The sequence below is a fragment of the Takifugu flavidus genome, chromosome 5 (assembly GCF_003711565.1).
Source record: "Takifugu flavidus isolate HTHZ2018 chromosome 5, ASM371156v2, whole genome shotgun sequence".
NCBI lineage: Eukaryota > Metazoa > Chordata > Actinopteri > Tetraodontiformes > Tetraodontidae > Takifugu > Takifugu flavidus.
This window is the reverse complement of record NC_079524.1, coordinates 3,243,691-3,266,356: the sequence shown is the minus strand read 5'-3', so window position 1 is coordinate 3,266,356 and position 22,666 is coordinate 3,243,691. Positions and strand designations below refer to the sequence as shown.

Below are 22,666 nucleotides of genomic sequence, written 5' to 3'. Positions count from 1 at the left end.
CTGGGGGGTTGGGTGGGTAACAGGTGGAGTAGAGTTTCCAGAAAATAACCCAGAGAGGAACCCCCCCTGTTGGTTTGGTGGTTGCTGTATTCTTGTTTTGTCTGCTTGTTGCTGGTCTGGCTGACTCCCCATTGCAGGTTGTGGGTTCCCTGCATCAGCAATCTTGTTTAACAAACCACTAAACATGCCTCCAGCCGTGTTTGAGGGCTGTTGTGGAGGAATATGTTTTTGCCGCTGGAGGTTTTGTCTGTTACCTGTTGGTTGACTGGGTTGGGGCCCAGACGAGCCACTCTTTTGCTGGTTTTGAGAAGCCGGTCCAGTGCTCGCTGAAGGTGAATCTGTGCCAATTCCAAATAGGCCAGAGAGGAAGCCGCCTTGTTGAGGGGCTGCTGCCTGTGATTGGTTTTGATTAGTCACCTGAGCACCAGGCTCTGATGGCCGCTGAGGTTGTGAAGGATTTGAATCCACAATCTTGTTGAAAAAACCTGATAGCACGTTACCGGATTGTGGTTGAGTTGGCTGTGGAGGTTGTGTGGCCTGGGGTTCTTTTGGAGCCTGAGAAACAGCTTCCGTAAGTTTCATCAGACCACTAAACAACCCACTAGATTGGGATGAGTCCGTTGCTGCTTTTGGGTGTTCCTTTACTGGTCCTGGATCGAGCTGCTTCAGTGGTTTATCAGAGTCTGCAGGTTGTTTTACCTCTTGTCCAGATTGATCTTTGTCAGGCAAAGATACAACTGAAGAACTGTTCCCTTGTCTTACATTTGGCAAGGCTTCGGTGGTTTTCATACTATCATCTGCTGCGTCTTGCTGTAATTCTGGAGTTGGCTGGCTTGGCTGAGGTCCCGTCACTGTGTCCGTCGCTTTTTTTAAGAGCCCAGACAACAGTCCTCCCATGGGTGTCTGTGGAGCAGCTGGTTGTGAAGCTTGTTGAACGGGACTTTTTCCTATTGGGGTTGAGTTGTCTGTAGAAGCTGAGGCACTATCAGCTCCAAGTTTTAAAAACCCAGACAAAAGTCCTCCTGACTGTTGTGCTCCAGAAGTTTGTTGCATTTGTGAAGAAGACTGGGAGGCTGACAGAAACAGGCCAGAAAATATCCCACCTTGTTGTGGTTGTGAATTGCCTCCCTGTGGTTTCTTTTCTGGAGATGGGGCATCTGCTGACCCCAGTTTCAGTAACCCAGAGAGAATTCCTTGAGCCTGGGGGCCTTGTGTTTGGGTTTTGGCTTTTTCATCAAGCTTAGAGGGACACTGATCTTTAGAATCGTCTGATTTAGGCTGAACGTCTGATGTGATGTGGAGATTGTTGTCAGATTGCTGCTTTTGAGAAGATTCCGTTCTGGGTTCGGTGCTCTCGGTGACGTCAGAGCAAAGCTCTTCGCAGCGCGGTTCGTTTTGATTATTAGGTTCAGTCAGTATCACCGTAGGGGTCACCGGAGGTTTAACTGGCTCATTTAAAGGGACCTTAAACAGATTTGAAAACCACCCAGTTTCAGTATTCGCCTTTGGTACACTTTCAAGGAGTGCGGCACGGCTCGGGGAGGGAGTTCTAGCCGGGCTGGAGGATGAATCATTTTGGGAAACGCTCGATGTTTCACCAGATGCAAATTTAAGAATCCCTGAGAGCATACCTCCTTCTGCCTTTGGTGTGGCTGAAACATTTTCTGAGGAGAAAAATGGAATTTTGACCTTGCCGCCTAAAAATGACTCATCCTGAGTCTTGTTGTCAGTGTGCGTGGGGTTTTCTAGAGGAGCTGCTGAGATGAGGCTGGAAAGAGATTTCTTGAAAGGGCTGAAGAATCCAGTTTCCTCTGAGCTGCTTTCAGGCTTCGGCTCAGACAATGGAGATGGTCTCCTCTGCTGAATTTCAGGAAGCTCACCAGATGACTCCGTTTCTGGGAGAAGTTCCACTGATCCACTTCCTATGTCTGACAAAAGCTCAACTGATCCACTTCCTGAATCCGGTCTGGTCTCACTTGATACCCGCTGCTCTGATCGTGAGCACTCTCTGCTAAGATTTGTGGGTGTGTCAACAGACGCTTCCTGGGATTCACCGGTTACAGATGATGCACGTTCCTGCTCTGTTGGTTGAGGTGAGGTCTCTCTTGATGGTGGTGCACTGGAAAAGAGTCTCATCGGACTAAGTCTTCCCAGCACAGATTCAAACGCTGATGTGGACTGGTTACCAGTTGTTCTGCTACCTTCTGCTCCAGAAGGTGGAACCTGATTAGTCTCAGTCTGCTGGACTGCTTCAGCAGACTGAAAAGGTAAAAGACTCTGAATAGAAAACTTCTTCTCTGTGCTGGGTTCCTGAGAAGCCGGAGGAACTACAGCGACAGGGGGAGAAGTACCACTGCTTTTAGGAATGAAGGAAAGCAACTTTGAAATTCCAGAGTCTGGTTGAGGTGAAGCGTGAGATGTTGGTGGGTCAGCGGCAGTGGCACTTGAAGGTTCTTTGGCTCCTGCGTTTGACTTAGGGATCAAATTCAGGAGTTTTGAAATACCGGATTCTTCATGTGGTGGTTGGGGTGATGGAGTTTTGGTAGTTTCTACTTCGCCAGTGGCAGCTTTCGCACCTGTGATTGTGCTAAATATATTGCTCATGGCATTCTTGACTCCAGCAATACCCTGTTCTACTGCACTGTCCTCCTTAACATCAGGTTTGACCTCACTCTTTTCAGTGTCTGTGGGTTCTACAACTTGAGCATCAGTGGGGAGTGCTGGAAGTTTCCTTTTTTCTGATTTAGGCATTGATTCGTACTGGTTGATCTCCTCCTCTTTGACAGCCAGGTATTCGGACACAGAATTAATTAGGATCTTCAGTTCACCCATTGCATCTACATACTCATCACCTGGCTCCTCTACAGGAGACACCACAGCATCGTCTCCATGGCCCGAGGTGTCATGGTAGTAATAATTTTCATATTCATAACCAACATCCCCTTCAGTAAATGTCAGGTCATCTAGTTCCTCCTCAGATCCAAAAGAGAACTGCATCTCATCAGAGCCAACGGAGCCATAGTCAATCCTCTCTCTGATCCTTGCAGCCTCTTCTCGGGCCGCTTCTTCTTCACAAAAAGCTGCATAGTTCTCAAGCGTGTCCTCTAAGGCAGTTTTGGCCCACAGTCTGGTCCTGTAAAGCAGACCGTCTCTGTTGATTGGCTGACATTGCTGCTTAGCAGAGGGAATGATATCAATTTCAGGTGGGGAAGATTCGTCCTCAAAGCTGCCAGCTTCCTTGTACACTAAACGTACTTCGCCGCTGCCAAAACCAGGCCTTTGTCCACGTGAGCGGTCCTTTGTTCCACCCATATCCTCAGGAGACAACGCATCACACTCCACAACCTGATAGAACCTGCTGCCTTTGGACTCACTCTGGGTGTCACCGATTCGGTAAATGATGCTTCTATCTTCTTCCTCCCAAGTTTTTTGCTCAGCGTCCAGGTAATCATCCAAGACGGCCGAGTCAGGAATTTTATATTTACTCTCCCATTCCTCGACACCCATACCTGAGTCGACGGGGATTATTCTAACGCCAGCTTTACCGTTTGACCGCCTGAGATTGAGATGGAAACAAAGCGCCATGCAGGAAGCATCGAAGCGTAATGCAAAGACAGAAAGAAAAGAAAGACAATTAAAGTGGGAAAATAACCCAAAAAAAGCTTTAAGGCATGTAAAGAAAAGAGAATAGCAAATGAAAGACAGGTGCCGCATTGATGAAACAAAGTGTGTTTAAAACCAGATGTGTCAGTTCCTTTAACTGCGTGCAGATAATAGGAATTTGTTGAGGGCATCTGTATTTGTAGACATGTCTTTACCTTGGACCTCTCATTTCCCTCATTTCCCTATAGTCTAGTTCATAGCTCTGGATGGAGCCGGGCTCCCTGGACATCATTTGGTGCTGGACCCTGCGTCCCACTGGGTACTGGTGCACTGATGAGTTTGTCTGGGAGGTGCTGTGGTACCGTGGAGGCCTGTTGCCAGTTTCACTGCGGTAATCACTGTCACGGTCATCCACCGCACTATCATGATCATCGAACGCTGTTTGTTAAAACACAAGCAAAATGATTCAGAGTGTGAAGAGATCACTTCTCTCTGGTTAGAAAAAGAGGTTTGAATTCAAATGTCACATCCGTGTCATTATTAAACAATCTTTATCTTCGTTCACGTTATACGAAATGTTTGCTTAAACATATAAAATATTTCTGAACAAAACGCTCCATCTTGTGGAAGCAGGATATCATTACAGAAAGCACAAACACCATGGTGACGTCCTGACAAACAACAAGAGTTTAGTGGAGGCGCAGAACAAGAGAAAGGCAGAGAAGCCCAAATACGACGAAGACGTACAAAGACCAGACCAAACAAACAGTGAGAGGGCACTTCCTGACCATGCATGTCTGGAGTTAATGACAAATCACAGAGGGGAAATAAAATCATCACATACTCTGTTGGTCGCTCCATCCGAAATAACTCCAATTGCCTGGTGGCACGGAGGCAAACATTAGGTTAAAATTAAGGTCAAAAACTAAACCAGTGACTGCAAAGAGTAATGTTATAACCAGGCAGTAAATCCAGATGTTTACTGGTGTTGACTGTGATGTCACATTGGACTCAAAAACAAGAAGAAAAAAAACAAACTAAAATCGAGTTTAGAACCACATTATTATTAGAATAAATCCACAGATTTGTGTACACATAAAAGGCTAATGATGATTATTGTTATCATTATATTTGAATTTAAACTCACAGCACTGAGAGGGAGCTGATGCCAACCTCCCCCGAGGAACGTCTTCCTGCAATGGATACTGTTGAGAGAAAACTCATTTAGAAATAATTACAATTATTTATTTATTTATTACTATGTTTGCGTGTGTGGGCGTGAGAATACATCGGTACAGTACAGCTTGGTGGTGTAGTAACACCAATGCCCCGTTAGGGGGCAGTAGAGTGTCGTGAAATGCAAAAATCACTGCAGTCACACAATATTTGGTAAATACAATAATGATGCAAGAATCTTAACCTAGGGGGTAATCATGTTACCAAATGACTTTTATATATATAAAAAGCAGCACTTTTAACAATACACCTTTGTTGACATTAAATAAAATTCCTGTTTATAGTTTTTTCCCCAATTGCTTTCCTCTTTTCTACATATTTTTTTTACGCATTTTTCAGTTGATTGTTTAGCATATTTTTGTTCAGTGTAAATAAATCTGATGTGCATATGTTGCACTGACTTGTTTGGTACAGAATAACAAAAATGAATATTTCAACAGCACGTCTGTATCTGCAATTATGTCCGTGCATGTGAACAATCTGAAGAATTTTCCTCTTGTTACGAAAGAAATTTCAGGATACGAAGGTCAAAAATACGCTACCGCTGCTACTCGCAGCTCGCGGAGTTTAGCAAACATAAACTTGCTTGTAGCTGCTCTGCCATTGGCTATCGCCTAGCATCTTCCTGTCATCCCATTGGCTGGGAGGGACGTCAATATGTACAAGTTTGTGTGTATCCCAGCGTCGCCTTCGTTTAACTTTTATTTATTGTGGGTGTTTGTCTGTTTGTCCATTAGATGGCGGTGTAACAACAAGTCTTAACGTTCGTTGCTAGTAGTGACGGCTAATGTAAGATTAGCCTGTAATAAAGTTCATTTTGTTGCTGGAGAAGCTTTGCACTGAATTCCTACATTTATTGTGCGGTAATCTAATTGTTACATGTATTTGTTACGTATGTATTTGTTTGTTTTGATGCATTTTTATGATTTATAAAAAAATTATGTCCGAATTTTTGGGGGTTTGGAACGGATTAGGGCATTTACATGGAAAACGCGTCTTAATTTACGTAATTTCCAGGTTAAGAAACAACTTCCGGAACCAATTAATTTCGTAAGTAGAGGTCCCGCTGTATTGTCAACCGTCCATTTTCAAGTTCATCAACGAGACTTGCACATTTGTCTTTTAAAATCATCTTCTCACCTCATCGTGTATCTGCATGGTGTTGATGCGCTCCAGTTTGCTGGTCCAGTACTGCGCCTCGTCGTCGGGGATGTCTGGACGGGAGAGTCAAAAGTGAAAGAAATCAACGATGTAGCAATTAAAAAAAAGGTTTGAACGGATGTGAGAGACGTACAGACGCACGAGGGCGGACCTCTGTTTCTGGGAGGGTTAAAAGTGGGGAAATAAATAATGGAAGTGTTAAAGAGAGCAGAAAAACAGAGACAGAAGAGCTAGAAGGGATGGGAAATCTACAGCGGGCGCGCCCTCTCCCTCACGGTCGCGTTGATGAGGAGGAACAGAAATAACATCAGCTACTGTCCCGTCTCTGCGCCCACACAGGCAGAAAAAAGTGAAAGAAATTGGTCAAGAAAAGAGTCCTGGAGTTAATATCAAGGAAAATACTGGATATTTTCTTCTAAAGACCTTTAAAATGGATAGAAAATTCCAAAATGTTCTCCCAGAGGACATCAGGCCGATGCAAATAGAGACATTACTAGTTACTCAATACTAGTTCGGATCCACAAAAGCAAAAGTCTATTATAAACAGTCCTGTAATAAACCAAAATCACTCCTATTAATATCAAACTAAAGTATGCAACTCACTGATTCAGACTCCGGTGCTGAACGTCAGGTCCTTTCGGCTTCAGATTAGGGAGAATTTATCTTATCTGAATCTTGAGACGCTGCCGTTTGTGTCTGGACACACCAGCAGCATCTCCTCCACCAGCAGCCTGTCGATATCGAGAGTGGCAGGAAATTCGATTGGAGATGAGGGGCGGCTGAAAGGCAGACCCTCGAGGCAGCCCTGAGATTAGGAGCCCTCGACCCAATCTGAAGACACCTCGCTTCTACGGCCGCGGCCGAGAAAGGCGAGGAGTGGGGAGCGGAAGGAAGTGAGCTGAGGAATATTTAGAACGACCAGGACTGCCCTGAAGAACCTCCTCATGAAAACTTCATGAACCTTAGTGGTGCTTCACGAGAACTCCTGGGGACGCGACTACCGTGGTTCCAGAGAATTGGGATTTGCAACATTTAGAAAGGACTCACTGTGTGTGTGTGTGTGTGTGTGTGTGTGTGTGTGTGTGTGTGTGTGTGTGTGTGTGTGTGTGTGTGTGTGTGTGTTTCATACCAAAGGGCAGCTCAAAGCGAGCATCCAGCAGCACCTGATGAGGGGTCGGGTTGGTGGTGCCGCAGATCTCCCCTTCTTTCATCAGGACCTCAGAGTCCAGGGACACCCAGTGTCCCGGACCCTCCTGGGACAGAGAAGAGAAGGACGAGGACGGGACCACAGCAAATGAAGACAAGAGACAAGAAAAGGGGGGACTTGGTGAAGTGCAAATGAATGATTCCTTTGCTCTCAGTCCAGGGATGTCTGAACCCGGGGCCGTGACCACGTCTTCCAGGGCCCTGATCCACCCCGGGTTTTCTGAACTACCAGGTGGACAACCACTTCACCCGAGTTCCCACCGTCTTGAAAGGACAGAAAACCCGGGGAACTCACAGACTGGGCTCAGACACACACCTGCTGTAAACTGTGAGTGGAGGCAATTAAAAAATAAAAATTTGGTTATGAAGTGAATTCTGTTCTTCAAAAAAATAAAGGGGAGCCCAACTTCTGTGTTCTGGAGAACCATATCAGACACTGGGCAGGTGTGTTACCTGTGCACGTGCCTCACCTCGTCAGACTGCTGAATGGTGTTCAGGGGTATCAGAGCCGTGCCGATCAGGGTGTCCCAGATCAGACCTTTGTTCCACAGCTCCACCACCAGACCCGATTCCAAATGATTGATCTCGCTACAGGAACAGAAAAGAACACATTCGCTGCTCAACCTGCAGGTGGCGCTGTTCACCTACCCGTTAGAATGGGATACTGCACCCCGTTTGCTCTCTTAAGTTTTAATTTTCAAGTTGAAACTGAATATACAGTAAATATGCGTTTGTTGTGGGTCATGGGCCACTTCTGAGGAGCGGCATCCGACATGGACAGGACTCAATTTGTAACACACACACACACACACACGCACACACACACACACAGCAGTTTTTATACAGGCAGGCCAGGAAGTGGACACGTCTTATTCTCCAAAGGCAGCGAGGGTGAGGAATGACAGCTGTCATTTTTGACAGATCCATCTGAGGAGAGAAGACAGCGGGCAGACTGTCTGCTTCCTTCATCTGCATATTCATAATCATACGGGGCTCAGTTTGGCTGTCAGTCATCTCTGATGACACTTCACAGCTGGGATGATGAGAGGAAGACGGGTGGGAGAACCTCTCTGTGTGTCCCTGTGTGTGTGTGTGTGTGTGTGTGTGTGTGTGTGTGTGTGTGTGTGTGTGTGTGTGTGTGTCCTGTGCATGAAAGAACACTGAAATTCAACAGGCAGAGCGACTGTCAACAAAGCTCTCGACTTGTGTCGCTCAAGAGCTCCTAAAGTGAAACCAGAAAACAACGAGAAGGTTAATTTATTTTTTTAAATGACCCGTTGCAGCATTTACAGCGTAATACTGGTCAGAATGCTAAAAATTAGGAGTCACAGCTCAACGGGATCTGAAACACTTTCCAAACTCTCTTGTGGATTTAAAAAAAAAAGTACTGAGTGGATTAGACCCAAAATCCATTTCCAAAAAATTCTAAATCACAGAGATCATCAAGGGTCACATCTGTGTGTGTGTGTACAGAATTCCATTCACTGTATGTCACAAACCATTCCATCAGTTATGGATACACACACACACACACACACACACACACACACACACACACACACACACACACACACACACACACACACACACACACACACACACACACAGAGTTCACTATGACATCCAAATCAGTCAAATAGAAAGAACACTGCGAGGCCCCGATCAAGGAATCCTTCCTGTCATTTTAACCAGATAATACATGCTGCTTTACCTGTTCCACAATTGAGGAACAAGAAATGAGAGATTCAAACCAAGGAGGTGAGAGTTTTTGGTTGTGTTTTTTTCTTCTCTTGATTTCCTCTTAATATGGTCCAAACTGAACACAAGACAGCTGCACTGATGCATTCAGGAGAGTGGGAGACTGACTAATTTTAGTATCAGTGTTGATATTTGACACATCGTGTGAAAAATGTAGCAATATATTTGGAATCACATGACTCACATTTAAATGAGTTGATTTCAGAAACATATTATGTGACCATAAATTAAATTCAACATTGTCTCTTGCTATGGTTTTAGCAATGCTAATCTGATGCTAACCTATGAGTCCAAATGTTCCAGCACGTCTAAATGTCCCATTTCCAATACGACCTGCAATTTTCTAATGTTTAAATGAGACTCATCACATCAATCTTTTCCCAAAATTGTAGCATAGCTCCAACGCTGCTGCTGATTAAAGCACATACTTTATTTTTTAAAAACCATTTAAAGCGCAGCTTGCTTTCACTTGGATTTATTCACAGAAGCGAAGGCTCCTCCAACCTCCAGCAGAGCACTTCGCACCATCAGGACCAACCGCTGTTAACGAGATTCGGCGGCTAATTAGCAGTTTAGCATTAGCGGGTGTGGGATTTTATCAGGGTATGATAATCACTTGCACCTCTGTTTCCATCAAGAGTCAGGAAAGCACAGACCTGGGGTGCTATTTACTTTTTTTTTGCGAGTTATTTTTCAGGGAGCCATGATGAAAGTAAAAAGCAGTCTGAGTGGACCTGATGGAGGACAGCGTAATGGCAGAGATTATGAGCAGCACAGAGGACGGGAGGCCAGGGGAGGAGAGGGGAGGACAGTCTTATGTAATCATGTGGATCCGTGGCGTCTCTCTTCTATCCCTCTAATCAAGTCTGGGGGAGGATCTCTCTGTAGGGGGGGATCTCTGTCTGTTTCTACCGACGATGCAAAGGCGACCTTACAGGCTGTTTGGATGCAAACCCCACAGATAAAAAAGCCCCCAGTGCCAACGACAGATGTGATTTTCAGCCATCAGTCGGAACCATGAACTAGAACGATCCCATGCACCTGTCATTAACCTGGATTAGACGCCATATGGTTTCTGTCTGTCTCGCAAGCATTCCCCACACATTTGAGAGTGCAGCATGTGCACACACTTGAGATCTGAAAACAGCTATAAAGATTATCTTAATATGGTTTGTACAGACCAGGAACTTTGATGGTGGATAAGAGAGGGCAGATGTGCATTAAAACAGTCATTAAACCGTATTTTGGATGATGAAAGGAAGGGCACATCAAACGTTATCTTTATTGTTCCCTCCAGGTCCGATTTGTTCTGTTCCACTTGGTTTCCTACTGTTGTGCTGCATTTGCCCAGGTGGGGGCGAGGGCCAGTCACCTCAGGACCGCCTGAGATTCAGCAACCTCCTCCAGGACAACAAACCTGAGACTCCAGGGCTACATGGGGAGTCTGATCCCACCAGGTCGTACTGGGTCTGGGTCTCGCCCCAGGCGGATGTGCCCAGAACTCCTGACCTGGAGGCTCTGGGATGTCTGAGCTCCTCACCAACAGCTCAGGGCTAAAGGTGAGGGTCCAGCTCTAGATCGCCCGGTTAATGGAAGGCTTCGCCTCTCGTTCCAGCAACAAGAGATGGGTCCAACACCAATCTGTCTAATTTGTGATGTTTTAGAAAGAGAACGTCTGCTGTTAACACAGAATTATTAAACAAATACTGCTTCTCTTCAGTTAAACAGCACGTTCAAGGTGAAAAGGGAAAGACCACTTTGTCCTCTCAGACGCTTCAGTTTTCCCCAAACAATTTCACTCTGGTCCAAAAAGACAGGTGCAGTTCTGCACACGTGTCGAGGAGAGAAAGCGCCACTTTTCTTTTCATCCTGTGGCCTTTTCAGCCCAGATGCACAGGGTCGAACACAAGACTCAGCAGAATGAAGAGCAGAAAAGTGAATCCCCATCAAGCACATCTGTACCTGCGCCAGACTGGGTTGGAGAATTCATTCAATTCCACAGACTCATCCACTTATCTGAACTGGCCATGTAATTTCACTTTCCATCCATCCAACCTGCTCCTGCCACAAATTCTCATTTAGCAGCCCGGCCCAGCCCAGTCGGGCAGCGGTCTCGTGCGGCTGATGTTTCCTTCAAACCCCAGCAAGGCCCATTAATCCCAGCTCCCGAGTCAGCTAGCGCGGGTCTTTTTCTATCGTTTAAGGGCTGACACATGCCCCGACGCTTCAATTCCTCTTTGCATCTGTCGCGTTACCTCCCAGGAGGGAGGGGGCGAACTTGCAATCGCAGCTGGTGGATGTGACAGTGAGCCACCGAGGCAGAAACACAAAGAAGCAATTAGGAGGCCGAGAGCCATTTCAGACGCACAAATGCGCCGTTAACATGTGCTACACAATGTCCGCCTTGTGTATTATATTCAAATTCTCCTGTGTGTTGTTAGCAGTTCCTCTGGGATCAATAAAACCCCCATTTATCTACCAAACTGGAGGAATACCCTCACCCCACGTGTAAATGTAGTCAAAAATAAACATTATCTAACATAAAGTCACTACAGTACACACCCAGAGCTGATGAGATACGAGTCACAAGCACACACGCCGGTGACACTGGTGCGATAACACTCACAACATGAAGTCCTGTTCCCAACATGGCTGGTCCCCACGGACGTTGATGGTGGTGCTCTTCACATTTTGCACCTTTAAGGTTACGTAGGCGTTGAACTTGTCTGCAAAAGTAAAAAAAATAAGACGAGAAATCACTGTGTGAGGAGGCTGTTTGTGTAAAAAAAACACCACAATAGTTCTGTATTCTCTGGTATTTCTTCACGATGGTGAGATGAAACGGTCCCACTTTGAAAACTTCACCGTCTTTAATTGACGCTCGTTCGCAGCGAGAAAGCGTTGAACTGAACATTTTGTAGAGAAAAGTGGCCACCTCAGAGCCCCATTCCGCTCTTATCGTGGACGACTCTAAAGAGGACCATATGACCCTCGCCGTTCTTTCCTGTGATTCTGCTCCATTTATAGTAACTCAGGTGCTCACATCAGGATCACCTCATGCAGGGATAATCTCTCCTGAACATGCTTCTTTCTTAGTGCAAAATTATCATATTTATTCTACTTTAGACACTTTAGATTTATTAATTCACTTTTTACAGGTCCTGATTTCCATTACTGTACAAGGTGAGTTGGGGTCACGGGGGGTCAAGGCAAAAGTCACCTTTCTGTTTCTTTATATTTTTAGTAATGACATACAAAAGTAGGAGCTCCAAAGGGTTAATCAGTCATAAAGAGGGGCTGCAGCCATCTAATCCCTCCTTGATTAACAGCCTCAAGTAGCCCGCTGCGTTCACAGAGGGCAGGAGCGTGCTCAGGGTTCTTGAGTTGAGGGGGTGAGGACAACTTCAGGGGAGAGCAGATGTGGTGGGAAAGATGGAAAAGGATCGACTTCATGCACCCAAGTTTTCACTCAAGGAAAAAAAAATGATCACAAAAGTCCTGTGTGCTTAAAAATGCCCACCCCCCCCCAAAAAAAATGTTAATGTAAAATTACACAGGCAGGAGAGGTTCAAACACATCTCCACTGTAGAGTCCAGTTTCTATGTGTCGATCCCCTGGAGCCTTGGTGTTGATCGGCGCTCTGCGCTCCAGCAAAGAGAGCCAATTTAGCGGCGCTCAACTAATGGAACCTCAGCGGGGAGGAGAAACATTCCAACTCAGTGAGCGCAGGAGGCCCCGCACCCACATTTCTTTATCCTTATTTATGCAGAGATGGTTAACAAAGCACGTGACCTGCTCATATTCAAACACGGACAGCGTTGTACTGCACGGCTCCGCTAAAGGAACCGCTCAGCCGAGGAGCGCAACAGGAAAATGCTCCTTCATACATCATCAGGCCGCTGAGTCGCATTCCTTCCTCTCTTGGGTGAAAGGATGCTAAAAGATATGCTAAATTAGGCTAAATTAGGTTGTTTTGTTTTACAGATTTTATCTTTTCCAGTGTTGAAACAGTGACATAAATTGTTAACCAGGGCTGCTATGTGAGAGCTTTTGCATCCTAAGATAGACACACATTATCTTTAATAGGATAAATCACAGTTGGGAAATTTTAGCCCGGAGAAAGGCAGGAAAATGTCACCTGCAACGTGGCAGCGCTCCATGAAACAGTGGGTGAAAGGGTTAACCTGCAATAATCCATCATTCACTTAAGGAAGCTGCCAGGGCTGTGATTAGGGGGCAGGAGGGACCTGACGGGGGTGAGACGCCAACATTTACCACCCTGGCGAACAGCCGCAAGACGGCGTCACAAGAGCGCAAGAAACGTGCAACAGACGAAAGAAAATAGCGAAACAATGAAGAAACCTTTGAAGGTATTTGCCCGTTGTTATTTGTTCCCTTTGATAGCATCTCGAGGGTTGCTATGAAATCCAGACACACCAACAAAGGCGTCCTTTCAGTAAGACTGGCCGCGGTGGCCGCGGTGGCCGTGGTGGCCGTGGTGGCCGTGGTGGCCGTGGTGGCCGTGGCGGCCTGGGCGGCGGCTGGGGGGTCTGCAGTGTCTGCGCGCTGCTGGACCCTCTCGGCGAGCAGCCATCGGCGTCATTTATAATTAAGCGGCCGTGACTGATGAAACTACGTCCTATTCAGTTGTGCAGAGAAGTGCACAGCTTGGCCGGGAGAGATGACATTTAGTCTCCACAGTAATAAACGCTCCGTTACGGGAGGAGGGGCAGGGGAGGGAGGGAGGCGGAGGAGCCTTTGTTGGACGGGGGGCACGTTCAGGTAATGAGCTGAGGACGCATTGGTCTGCTCTCACAAACTCCGGAGGGTTCATTTGGATCGCAGTGCCCTGTGACATTTACGTATTGTCCTGTGCGGCGGTTCTACTCCCACAACTGGGCCGAAGACGCCATCTTTTCCTCCAACAATGGCGGCGTTCCTCCCACTCACACAATTGAGAAAAATAAAACAGTGGCTTCCAAAAAACAAACAAAAAAAACATGATTTGACGCAGCAGGGAACGTTGCAGCCACCTATAAGCAACCGTCAGAACCAGGGGACAGAGCTCAGCGGGTCAGCTACGCCGGGACAGGACGGTCTCATTGTGGCAACAAAATTGCCTCATTAGGAATTCCTCTGCATTCATTAGTGAACAATCTCAGCGAAATAAGAACTCTGGCGGAGAGGCAACGCGTCCGCTCGTAAATGTGACATCCCAGCGGAGAATTGCCCGTTTGCGTGCACGTGGAGACAGGCCTGCTGTTCCAGGTAAACGATTCATTATTACAAAGCTATTTTTCCTTCCTTTTTCGTCGCCGCCTGCACGCGGACCGCCAAAGAGGAATGACGGTGACCCAAAATAACAGGAAGTTCAATCCAATCTTCTCCAACAGAGCCAGTCATCTATTATTTAAAATGAAGACGTTCCGGCGAGGAAATAGTTTCACGGATTCTTTGCTTAATACTCTTGCTTTAGTTTTGCTCGCTCCGCCTGAAATTCCCCTCCCAAACCTCTAATCCAGGGATTTACACGCACAGCAGTCGGTGTCATGATCCAGATACTCATTTTATCCAAGTCCTAATACTTGAAACCAAAATCAGCCAAATCGTTAAAGATATAGTCTGTTGATATTCCTCCTATATTTCTGCTGACATCAAGTGGGCGGGGCTTATCGAGCTCCTTTCTCCAATAAGAAACCACCAAACACAAAATCCAAAACCAGCCTGCCCTCTTGTGTGGTACGAGTGAGACAAAGAACACTGAACAAACTTTTTTTTAAACTAAAAAAATGACACACATAACGGCCGGCGTCTCCCATGGGGGCGTCTACCAGAGGGGACTGAAGAGAGTCCTGGGACGTCCACCAAACACCCCGGGCCAATAATTGATTGCTTCCTACTATTAAGATAAATCAGAACCCGTTTCCAAAAACTGGGGCATCGGAGTGGGACAAATGACACCAGTTGATAATTAAGACACTTGAGTGTCCAAACAGCTCAGATTCCAAAGTGTTTAAGAGACACGCTTAAGATGGACGAGCAGCACTTAAATGTCTCTATAAGATTGTGAGTGGGTTTATAAGTAGAGTCAGGACTCTCCAAACAAGAGTTTCAGGGTAGCCGGAGGGTCTGGTGGGGCTACAAAATCACTCCAGCCACTTTTGATGGTTCATTTGCCTGATAATAACATTTGCTCAACTGTAAGACATTCAAAGAGGCCATTGCTGGCAGCAGTGATCCAACAGAAGGACTCAACAAATGAATTAAAGGACATCTCTACTGTATCAATCTCATCCCTCATGTCCCATTTTATCAACCCTGAGGGAGCCAATCAAATCTCCTCCTTCCGTTCTGAAAAGCTGCCCTGCAATTGGAGGCCGGAGGCAGACAGTGACAAATCGTCTCCTGGATCTGGAGTCTGTCTCCGTCTCCTAAAGACACGGAGGGATTTGTCTCCATCTTATCCTTCATGTCTGGCTGACAAGTTGTCATTTGCAGCTAGCAGGTGGCCCTTTGTCTCTGATGATCTATTGATTTTGTTCTCTCCTCCTCTGCCTTGACTTTTCATTTCCCTCCTCGTGGCTGTTGTTCTCCCCTCATCATCGCCCGGAGAGACGGAGGAGAGAACAGCTGCAGCCAGCAGAGTCGGCGAAAAAAGAATCACCAAAGACAAAAGAATGGATGGAGACACTCGGTTCCACTTAGGAGGGGCTGACTGGTTTTTCTCCTCTCGCTTGTTAATTCATTACACTCATCTACAGGCATGCAGCCATATACAGTAGACTACTGTAGAAGACTGAAGCAGAAAAACCAGTTGCTAAATTATCTGATAGTTTTTCTGGACCCAACACTGCACACTATAGCGCGTAATGTACGTAATGTTTTGGGTTCGCGTAAAGAAATGCTGTTAGCTCTTACCTGGGGGCCCATGCAGTTTGGCTTTTTTCACTGAAAAAGAAGATGGAAGAAACATTAGACAGTAAATAATAATAAATAAACAGTAAAGAATTCGTTTAACGGTAAATGTTGTTCATTGTGCACCCTCCCCGTGACCCTGAGGGGTTGGATTATCCTGGAGAATAATCTCACACCCAAAACAAAACATCCGGTTTCAAAATGTCAGAGTGTCTTGGAATGTCACCGTGTGTTAGGATTTAGGCCAAAAAGCAAGCGACTAATATTGATCAACATCCCCGAGGAGACGTGCGCTCATGACTTTAATCATTTTACTATCCACAGGTATAAAAGTTCACTGCTTCTTTAGGGGCATTTACTTACCAAACAGGGTTTAAATGCATAAACAAATCATTGGAGATCAATATGCTTATTCAGTTAGCACAAGAATGGGATCACAGAGAGAGAGAGAGAGACATAGAGAGACAGAGAGAGAGACACAGAGAGACAGAGAGAGAGAGAGAGAGACAGACAGAGAGAGAGACAGACAGAGAGACAGACAGAGAGAGAGAGACAAAGAGACAGACAGACAGAGAGACAGACAGAGAGAGAGAGACATAGAGACAGACAGAGAGAGAGACAGAGAGACAGACAGAGAGAGACAGACAGAGAGAGAGAGATGGGACAGCTCTTATTTTAATTTGGTATCCAAGGACACCTGAAAAACTGTTAGTCTAAAAACTAGTCTAAAAACTAGAATTCTTATGGTTTGTTTTTTTTTTTTAAATCTGGGATGCTGAGCTATCAGTTTATCACCCAGTCTGACTGACACTGATGTCATGATTTAAATTAAACTCCCCTGGATGAAAACAAGATTCATTCTGTAGAAGAAAACAGCTCAAAGGTCAAGGTCCAAGCAGCGGAGGTCAGTGTCCCTCCGGGCCAGAGAGCAGATACTGTAGTAAAGCAGGTCAGATATCAGACACGTGTCAGCGTGACTGTATGAGAGGATGCGTGCGGCTGATGACTGATGGTGGGATAATCTCTGCCGGCTAAAGCCGTTAGCGATGCTGAATGCTACCAGCCCCTGCTGCATTGTGCTCTGGATGAATCACAAAGAGGACGTTTAGTGGACAAAAGAATTAAAATCACGCCGACTTCTGACCTTTTGGAGAGAGCGTCGGGAGGTTTTTAATATATATGGGAGAGACTGAAGTGCAGAAATGAAAGGATGATGACGATGATATTCTCATGATGAGTCACGCAGATTAAGATCTGCCCTGAATGAGAATTATGTCATAAATATGCCCCCATTGAGGAAAAGCTGCAGCAGATTTGGGTTTTTAAGAAGAACTATAAAACTAAAGAGTTTCCCTTCTTCATTATTTACATTAAAAACTAAAAGATCATCGCCGCTCATGCACACACCACCAGTTCCTTTCTTTTTACTTGGCTTCCTCATCAGGTGACACTTAAAATCCCACCACAGCAGCAGGTGACCGATTCCAATTCTGACCCCGTCTAATCCCAGCCGTCACTGGGAGGGAGGCAGGAAACAACCAGGACAGGTCATTAGTCCATCACAGGACACACACGGGAAATTCAGAGTGCTGTAGAACTGCATTTATCCTTCGCTTCACTTGGATCCACCCCTTAAACCCAAACCCACGGCGATTCAAATATAAAGACGCCAGAGCGCTGGTTTTTGTTAGACTGCTGCTTGGTCTGCCGGGCACTTCAAACGCTCATTAAAGTCATCGGGATTAAAATCTTACTTATAAAACCTCTCAATAAATCCTGCAGAACACAGATAACGAAAGAAAGTCGCTCAGTGTGAGCAACATGTTCATTTACCCACAGATGTGGACCACAGCGGGCCAGACACTGATTCTATTTTTAGCCGCAGTCCTTTGACTCACAGTAGGTCTGAGTGTGTGGAGGTTGGCAACCTGATGGTCATGTCATTAAAACTCTCTCACTACCATTAAGCAAGAGCCAGCCGACTGTGCCAATCCATCATAATAAATATGTGTCTGACACTCAAACGTCCCCCTGTTGTGGTCACAGCGTCATTACTGGAACACTGCTGGGCTCCACGGGAGTTCTGAAAACCTCCTGCACAGGTAAACGGATCAGATGTATTACGCAGGCACGTCACACGAGGGCTGAATTGACAAAATCTTTGAATTATTGGCGGAAATAAAAGAACTGTGTGTGTGAAATAAACAATTCCTCATTTTTCCGGAACGATCTTCTTGTGCTGCGAGTGGTTGTCACGGTGAGTCGGAGGATCCTGTCCTTTCATATTTACTATAGATTTAGAACACTGCTGACGCCCAGCATGGCCTGTAGCTGCGGGGACGTTCTGAGCCTCATAAGTCTATTTGCATTGATTCTCGTAGCATAAGGAATTCCATCATGCAAGTGGAAAACCGCAAATTATCCAAACATGGATCTCGCCCAAGATGGTGTTCAATCTCAGCGTTCTTCAGTCTCATCTACCTTAGACCTTATTTTCACCTGAAAACCAGCAGCGTCTCCATAGCAATTATCCTGTAATGGCACGAAAATTGATAAATAATCCTTCAGCTGGGTGTCCTGGGGAGATTAGCATACACAGGAGCACATACACACCACTTCCCCTCACATAATCAGAAATTAACCGAGTTCCAGCCCTGCTTCACTGGGAAAATGAGCTCATTAGAGACCCATCAAGTGCTGTAGTTCAACTACAAACCAGGAGGGAGTTCAGAAAGGACACATCAAAGATGAGGTGGCGGCACCAATACACGTTCCCCAGAGCACACATGCACGCACGCCGATCGATGCTGAAGTCTAGACGCTGGTTTGTAAATACATAAAACCCCAAGGATGCGATTTTAGCGGCAGACGGAACTTTAGTTGTGCACCTTGGAGCAGCTGTCTGGAGCTCACCGGGCGACCTGAGGGGTCGTGGCTCCCCCCTTCCTGCCATAGAGCCAACATGTGTGAAGAGTCGCGTGTCAGGGTGCGACACCATTTTAAAGGGCCACACATGGAAAAGGCTCATTTCTTGACATTTTGTTCCTTTGTGCCAAATGTTGGGATGTCTGAAGATCCCACAGCGGGAAGCAGCGTATCACGATTTTCCTGTCCCACGTGAGCCGGCCCGACGAGCATGAACACACAGTTTCAGCGGCAGATGGCCAGGGGATTATTCCCCCTCCATCCCCACCCCCACCCGCTGCGGACCTGCCACTGAAGCTATACTTGGATCCCTGGCGTTCCTGCACGGCACCGGCGTTTACGGACCTGGGGCGTTCCCACCTACCCTACTAACCTGCGGCCGCAGGTGGCCCACAGAACCACTTTACCTTCCCCTCCCCGTTACCCTGACACGACCGCCCGCCTGTGTGTGCTGCCGCCAACACTGACGGAGAGATTTAAACCGGCGGGCTGACTCAAACCCTTGCAAATGTCTCAATGCCATCACTGTATGTATTAAACGTGCTAAACGCCGTCCAGTAATAGCTGCAGTGTGGGATCCGAGCGAGCTGTTGGACCCCGTCCTCAGCTTCCCATCCTGCAGACATGTTTCTTAGAGCTGTCAGTCACAAGCACCGGCTGGACCTCAACGCCGCCACGGAGAAAACAGGGAAAATTCTGAAAAGGGGGACCGACGACGGGAGTGTGGCCGCTTTTCCAAGCTCAACTCGATTGAGATCTAAACTACGAGGGAGGCATCCGAAGCAGGCGGCGCCGTCAGCTCATGAAAGGCTTCCACGCCTCACGTCAACGGGCGTCGTGGTTAAGGTTAAAATGATCCCAATCAGAAATAAGGAAGCGCCTTTGACCCGGCGGGCTGTGGTGTCAAAGCCAGATGCTCTGAGCAGCCGTAACCTGGGTCACACACACACACACACACACACACACACACACACACACACACACACACACAATCACAAAAGAGATGCAGATTTAGAGGTTCATTAATGAAGTAAATACCAATCTAACATTTTACCATAACATTTACCATGTTTCTATGTTGCCTAACATTTTCTAGAGGGACAAACTGTTTTGAGGTCATTTATTTAAACCACACAAAAAAAGTGGGATATTTATTATTCAAGCTGATTTCACTTGGCTGAAGATAATTTGTTAAATATTTTTACTAGCCACACTTTTGAGATCCAGTTATATAACGCCTTTGTTTATTTCTTTTTAATTTTAAACAGCTTTTAACATTGTTAGATTTTTAAATATTCATGGCCAATGAGATCTGCTTTTCTAATGGCTTTGAGAACGCTTTTACAGAAGCACAATGGCAATACTGAGCAAAAGAATGACTATTGTGGTTTTCCAATAACCTAAAACTCCAATTGCAACACATCTTCAAATTTCTGCAAAACTTTTCTAGTGAAACCTCAGCCCAAGTATGTAAACACTTGTTTACAGATTCAAGCCTGTAAATCCGAATAAAATAAGATTTGAGCTCATGTTTAGTGGTTTTACTGACGAGACCAAGCAAGTGTTACAGTAAAAATGTTGGTCTTTTGTCAAGTTGCAGCCTAAAGTCAGCGCTCATTCAGGCGGACGTGGGGTGGCGATGAAGCCCCCCCCCAGCCAGGAGAAGATGACAAATGGTCCAAAACCATCAGTTTTAAACAGTGCGCCACAGACCCAGACAGGCGTGTGACGGTGTGGAAATGGTACCGTGTGCCAGTAAAAGAAGTCTCATTTGAAATCTGGAGGGGAGCCAAAGTGGTAAATGGAGTGCCCCCCTCCCGAACCCCTTTAATTGCCCAAACTATCTGACGGCACACACGCGCCTGTCTGGCTGTGGACAGGCTCCCAGCAACAGTCTGCAGACATCGGCGAGTTTGTGCAACCAACCGTCTCAACTGGATCCATGCACACGGTGATATTTAAATTAAATCCGTTTTCCACCACACGACAGTCAAATTAAGCTTGATATCAAATAAGTTGACGCCACATAAACAGGCGTCTTAAATTCCTGTTTTATCCTGTGTGGGGCATTCTTGTGATGTCGGATGCTTCTAATTACACCGAGACTCCATTTCTATCTGAATAAATTAGCTACTTTGAATTAATTAGCCTTGGTGTTTGATTATGTGCTGGTCTGCATGCACAAACAAGGAGTTTAAATCGAACCGTTCAAACAATGAACAGGTGGATTTAACTTTAAATTTCACTTTACCCCCCAGACTTAATTCCTAGGCCCCCCTCCTGTCACCGCTGGTTTCCAACATGGACCGAGCAGCAGAAGTAACTCGCAGCTTACCTCGGACACACAGCAGGGACATCGCTGCAGGATTTGGAGCAACAGTTCCTCCAAAGTCGACGAGCCCTGACGGAGTTCACAGCCGAGTTGCCTGTTGCACAGCAATCTCAGAGGGGGCGACGTAGACGGCGTTTCCCACCGGCTTCATCACACCGTGTCATCTCAAAACTGGTGCGACCCAGGTGGAGCGCACCGGGGGGATGGGGGTGGGGGGGTCCTGTCACCGAAGAGCGAACACGCACCGGCTGAAATCCGGTACAACTGGGCGGCTCTTGTGGCGAGTTCACGGACCGCACGGAGATGGGGATTTTGGACACCGACTCAGGGATAATTTTGTTCCACGATGCGCACATTTGTTTCTACTACTAAGGCGTTTCATCAAATCTAAAACTAGGGTTTCTACAGCCAGAGTCAAATTAAATAAGGATAAAATGACGTTTGATGCACCGAGTCGTAAATATTTTACGATCCTTTTGAAGTACGAGGAGTCTTCAGCAACTTGAGCGCCCTCTGCTGGTGAATGGCAACAGTTCATTTAGTGAGGAGAGGCACCAAGTTTTGGGGTTGTGCATCAAGTCCTGGACTCGGCTGGCGTCACCTTCATGTCATTTGCAAACAGATAGAGATTCAGTTTTAGTCTTCACATGTGCATACACATGTTTTGAAGTGTAAGCAGCTCACAGCACGTGGACACCAGATGTCCTACTCATGCAGTCGATGTATCAAGAAACATTTCCACAGCAGTGTACAGATTAGGTCATTTATTTCTCTCAGAGGAAACAATTTTAGCTCCATTTCAAGGAAACCCTCCATCTCGTACACCAAACTCTGGAAAAACAAAACACATTTGTTTAAAGTGAAGAGTGCTTGAACTAGTCTAGGAGAAAAAAATAATAAAAATAAAAACATACCTTGATGAAATAAAGACCCATTTCAGGATTTCAAGACCAGGACTTTGGCCATTTGTGGCTCTGCTTTGTGTTGACGCCAGATGTGAGATAATGGAGAGACTCCTGCTGCTCGGGATGGTGCCAAGGAAGGCCCTTCACAGACCGGAGGAAGGGGATTTTCTTGCTTGCCGGAACCTGGGGATGGGACCTAGGGATCTGCATCTGACTTGGGTTAACCCAGGGAAGTGCAGGGCCATGGGATCTGGGGCCAGGGAATCCTGGGGACGGCCCAGGGAATCCTGGGGACGTGCGGGGCCCTGGATCTGGGGCCCAGGGAATCCTGGGGCCGGCCCAGGGAATCCTGGGGACGTGCGGGGCCCTGGGATCTGGGGCCCAGGGAATCCTGGGGACGTGCGGGGCCCTGGGATCTGGGGCCCAGGGAATCCTGGGGACGTGCGGGGCCCTGGGATCTGGGGCCCAGGGAATCCTGGGGACGTGCGGGGCCCTGGATCTGGGGCCCAGGGATCCTGGGGACGTGCGGGGCCCTGGGATCTGGGGCCCAGGGAATCCTGGGGACGTGCGGGGCCCTGGGATCTGGGGCCCAGGGAATCCTGGGGACGTGCGGGGCCCTGGGATC

The 22,666-nt window shown here is 46.7% G+C and overlaps 1 protein-coding gene and 1 long non-coding RNA gene across 2 annotated transcripts in view; both read right to left on the bottom strand.

Moving 5' to 3' along the window:
- The window catches only part of LOC130525323 (protein unc-13 homolog B-like), a 78,470-nt gene extending 57,039 nt beyond the window's left edge, over window positions 1-21,431 (bottom strand). Inside the window, 8 exon segments of the mRNA XM_057031961.1 lie at window positions 3,819-4,041; window positions 4,751-4,808; window positions 5,980-6,053; window positions 7,130-7,253; window positions 7,677-7,794; window positions 11,591-11,690; window positions 15,883-15,912; window positions 21,140-21,431. Coding sequence (XP_056887941.1) covers window positions 3,819-4,041; window positions 4,751-4,808; window positions 5,980-6,053; window positions 7,130-7,253; window positions 7,677-7,794; window positions 11,591-11,690; window positions 15,883-15,912; window positions 21,140-21,161 — 749 coding nt within the window. The 5' untranslated portion in view covers window positions 21,162-21,431.
- A 454-nt stretch (window positions 21,432-21,885) lies between these two features.
- LOC130525324 (uncharacterized) lies at window positions 21,886-22,262 on the bottom strand. Its single transcript, XR_008950456.1, has 2 exons — window positions 22,051-22,262; window positions 21,886-21,967 (listed from the first exon to the last, which is right to left on the bottom strand). It is a non-coding gene; the product is annotated as an uncharacterized LOC130525324 (long non-coding RNA).
- Between the last annotated feature and the right edge of the window lie 404 nt (window positions 22,263-22,666).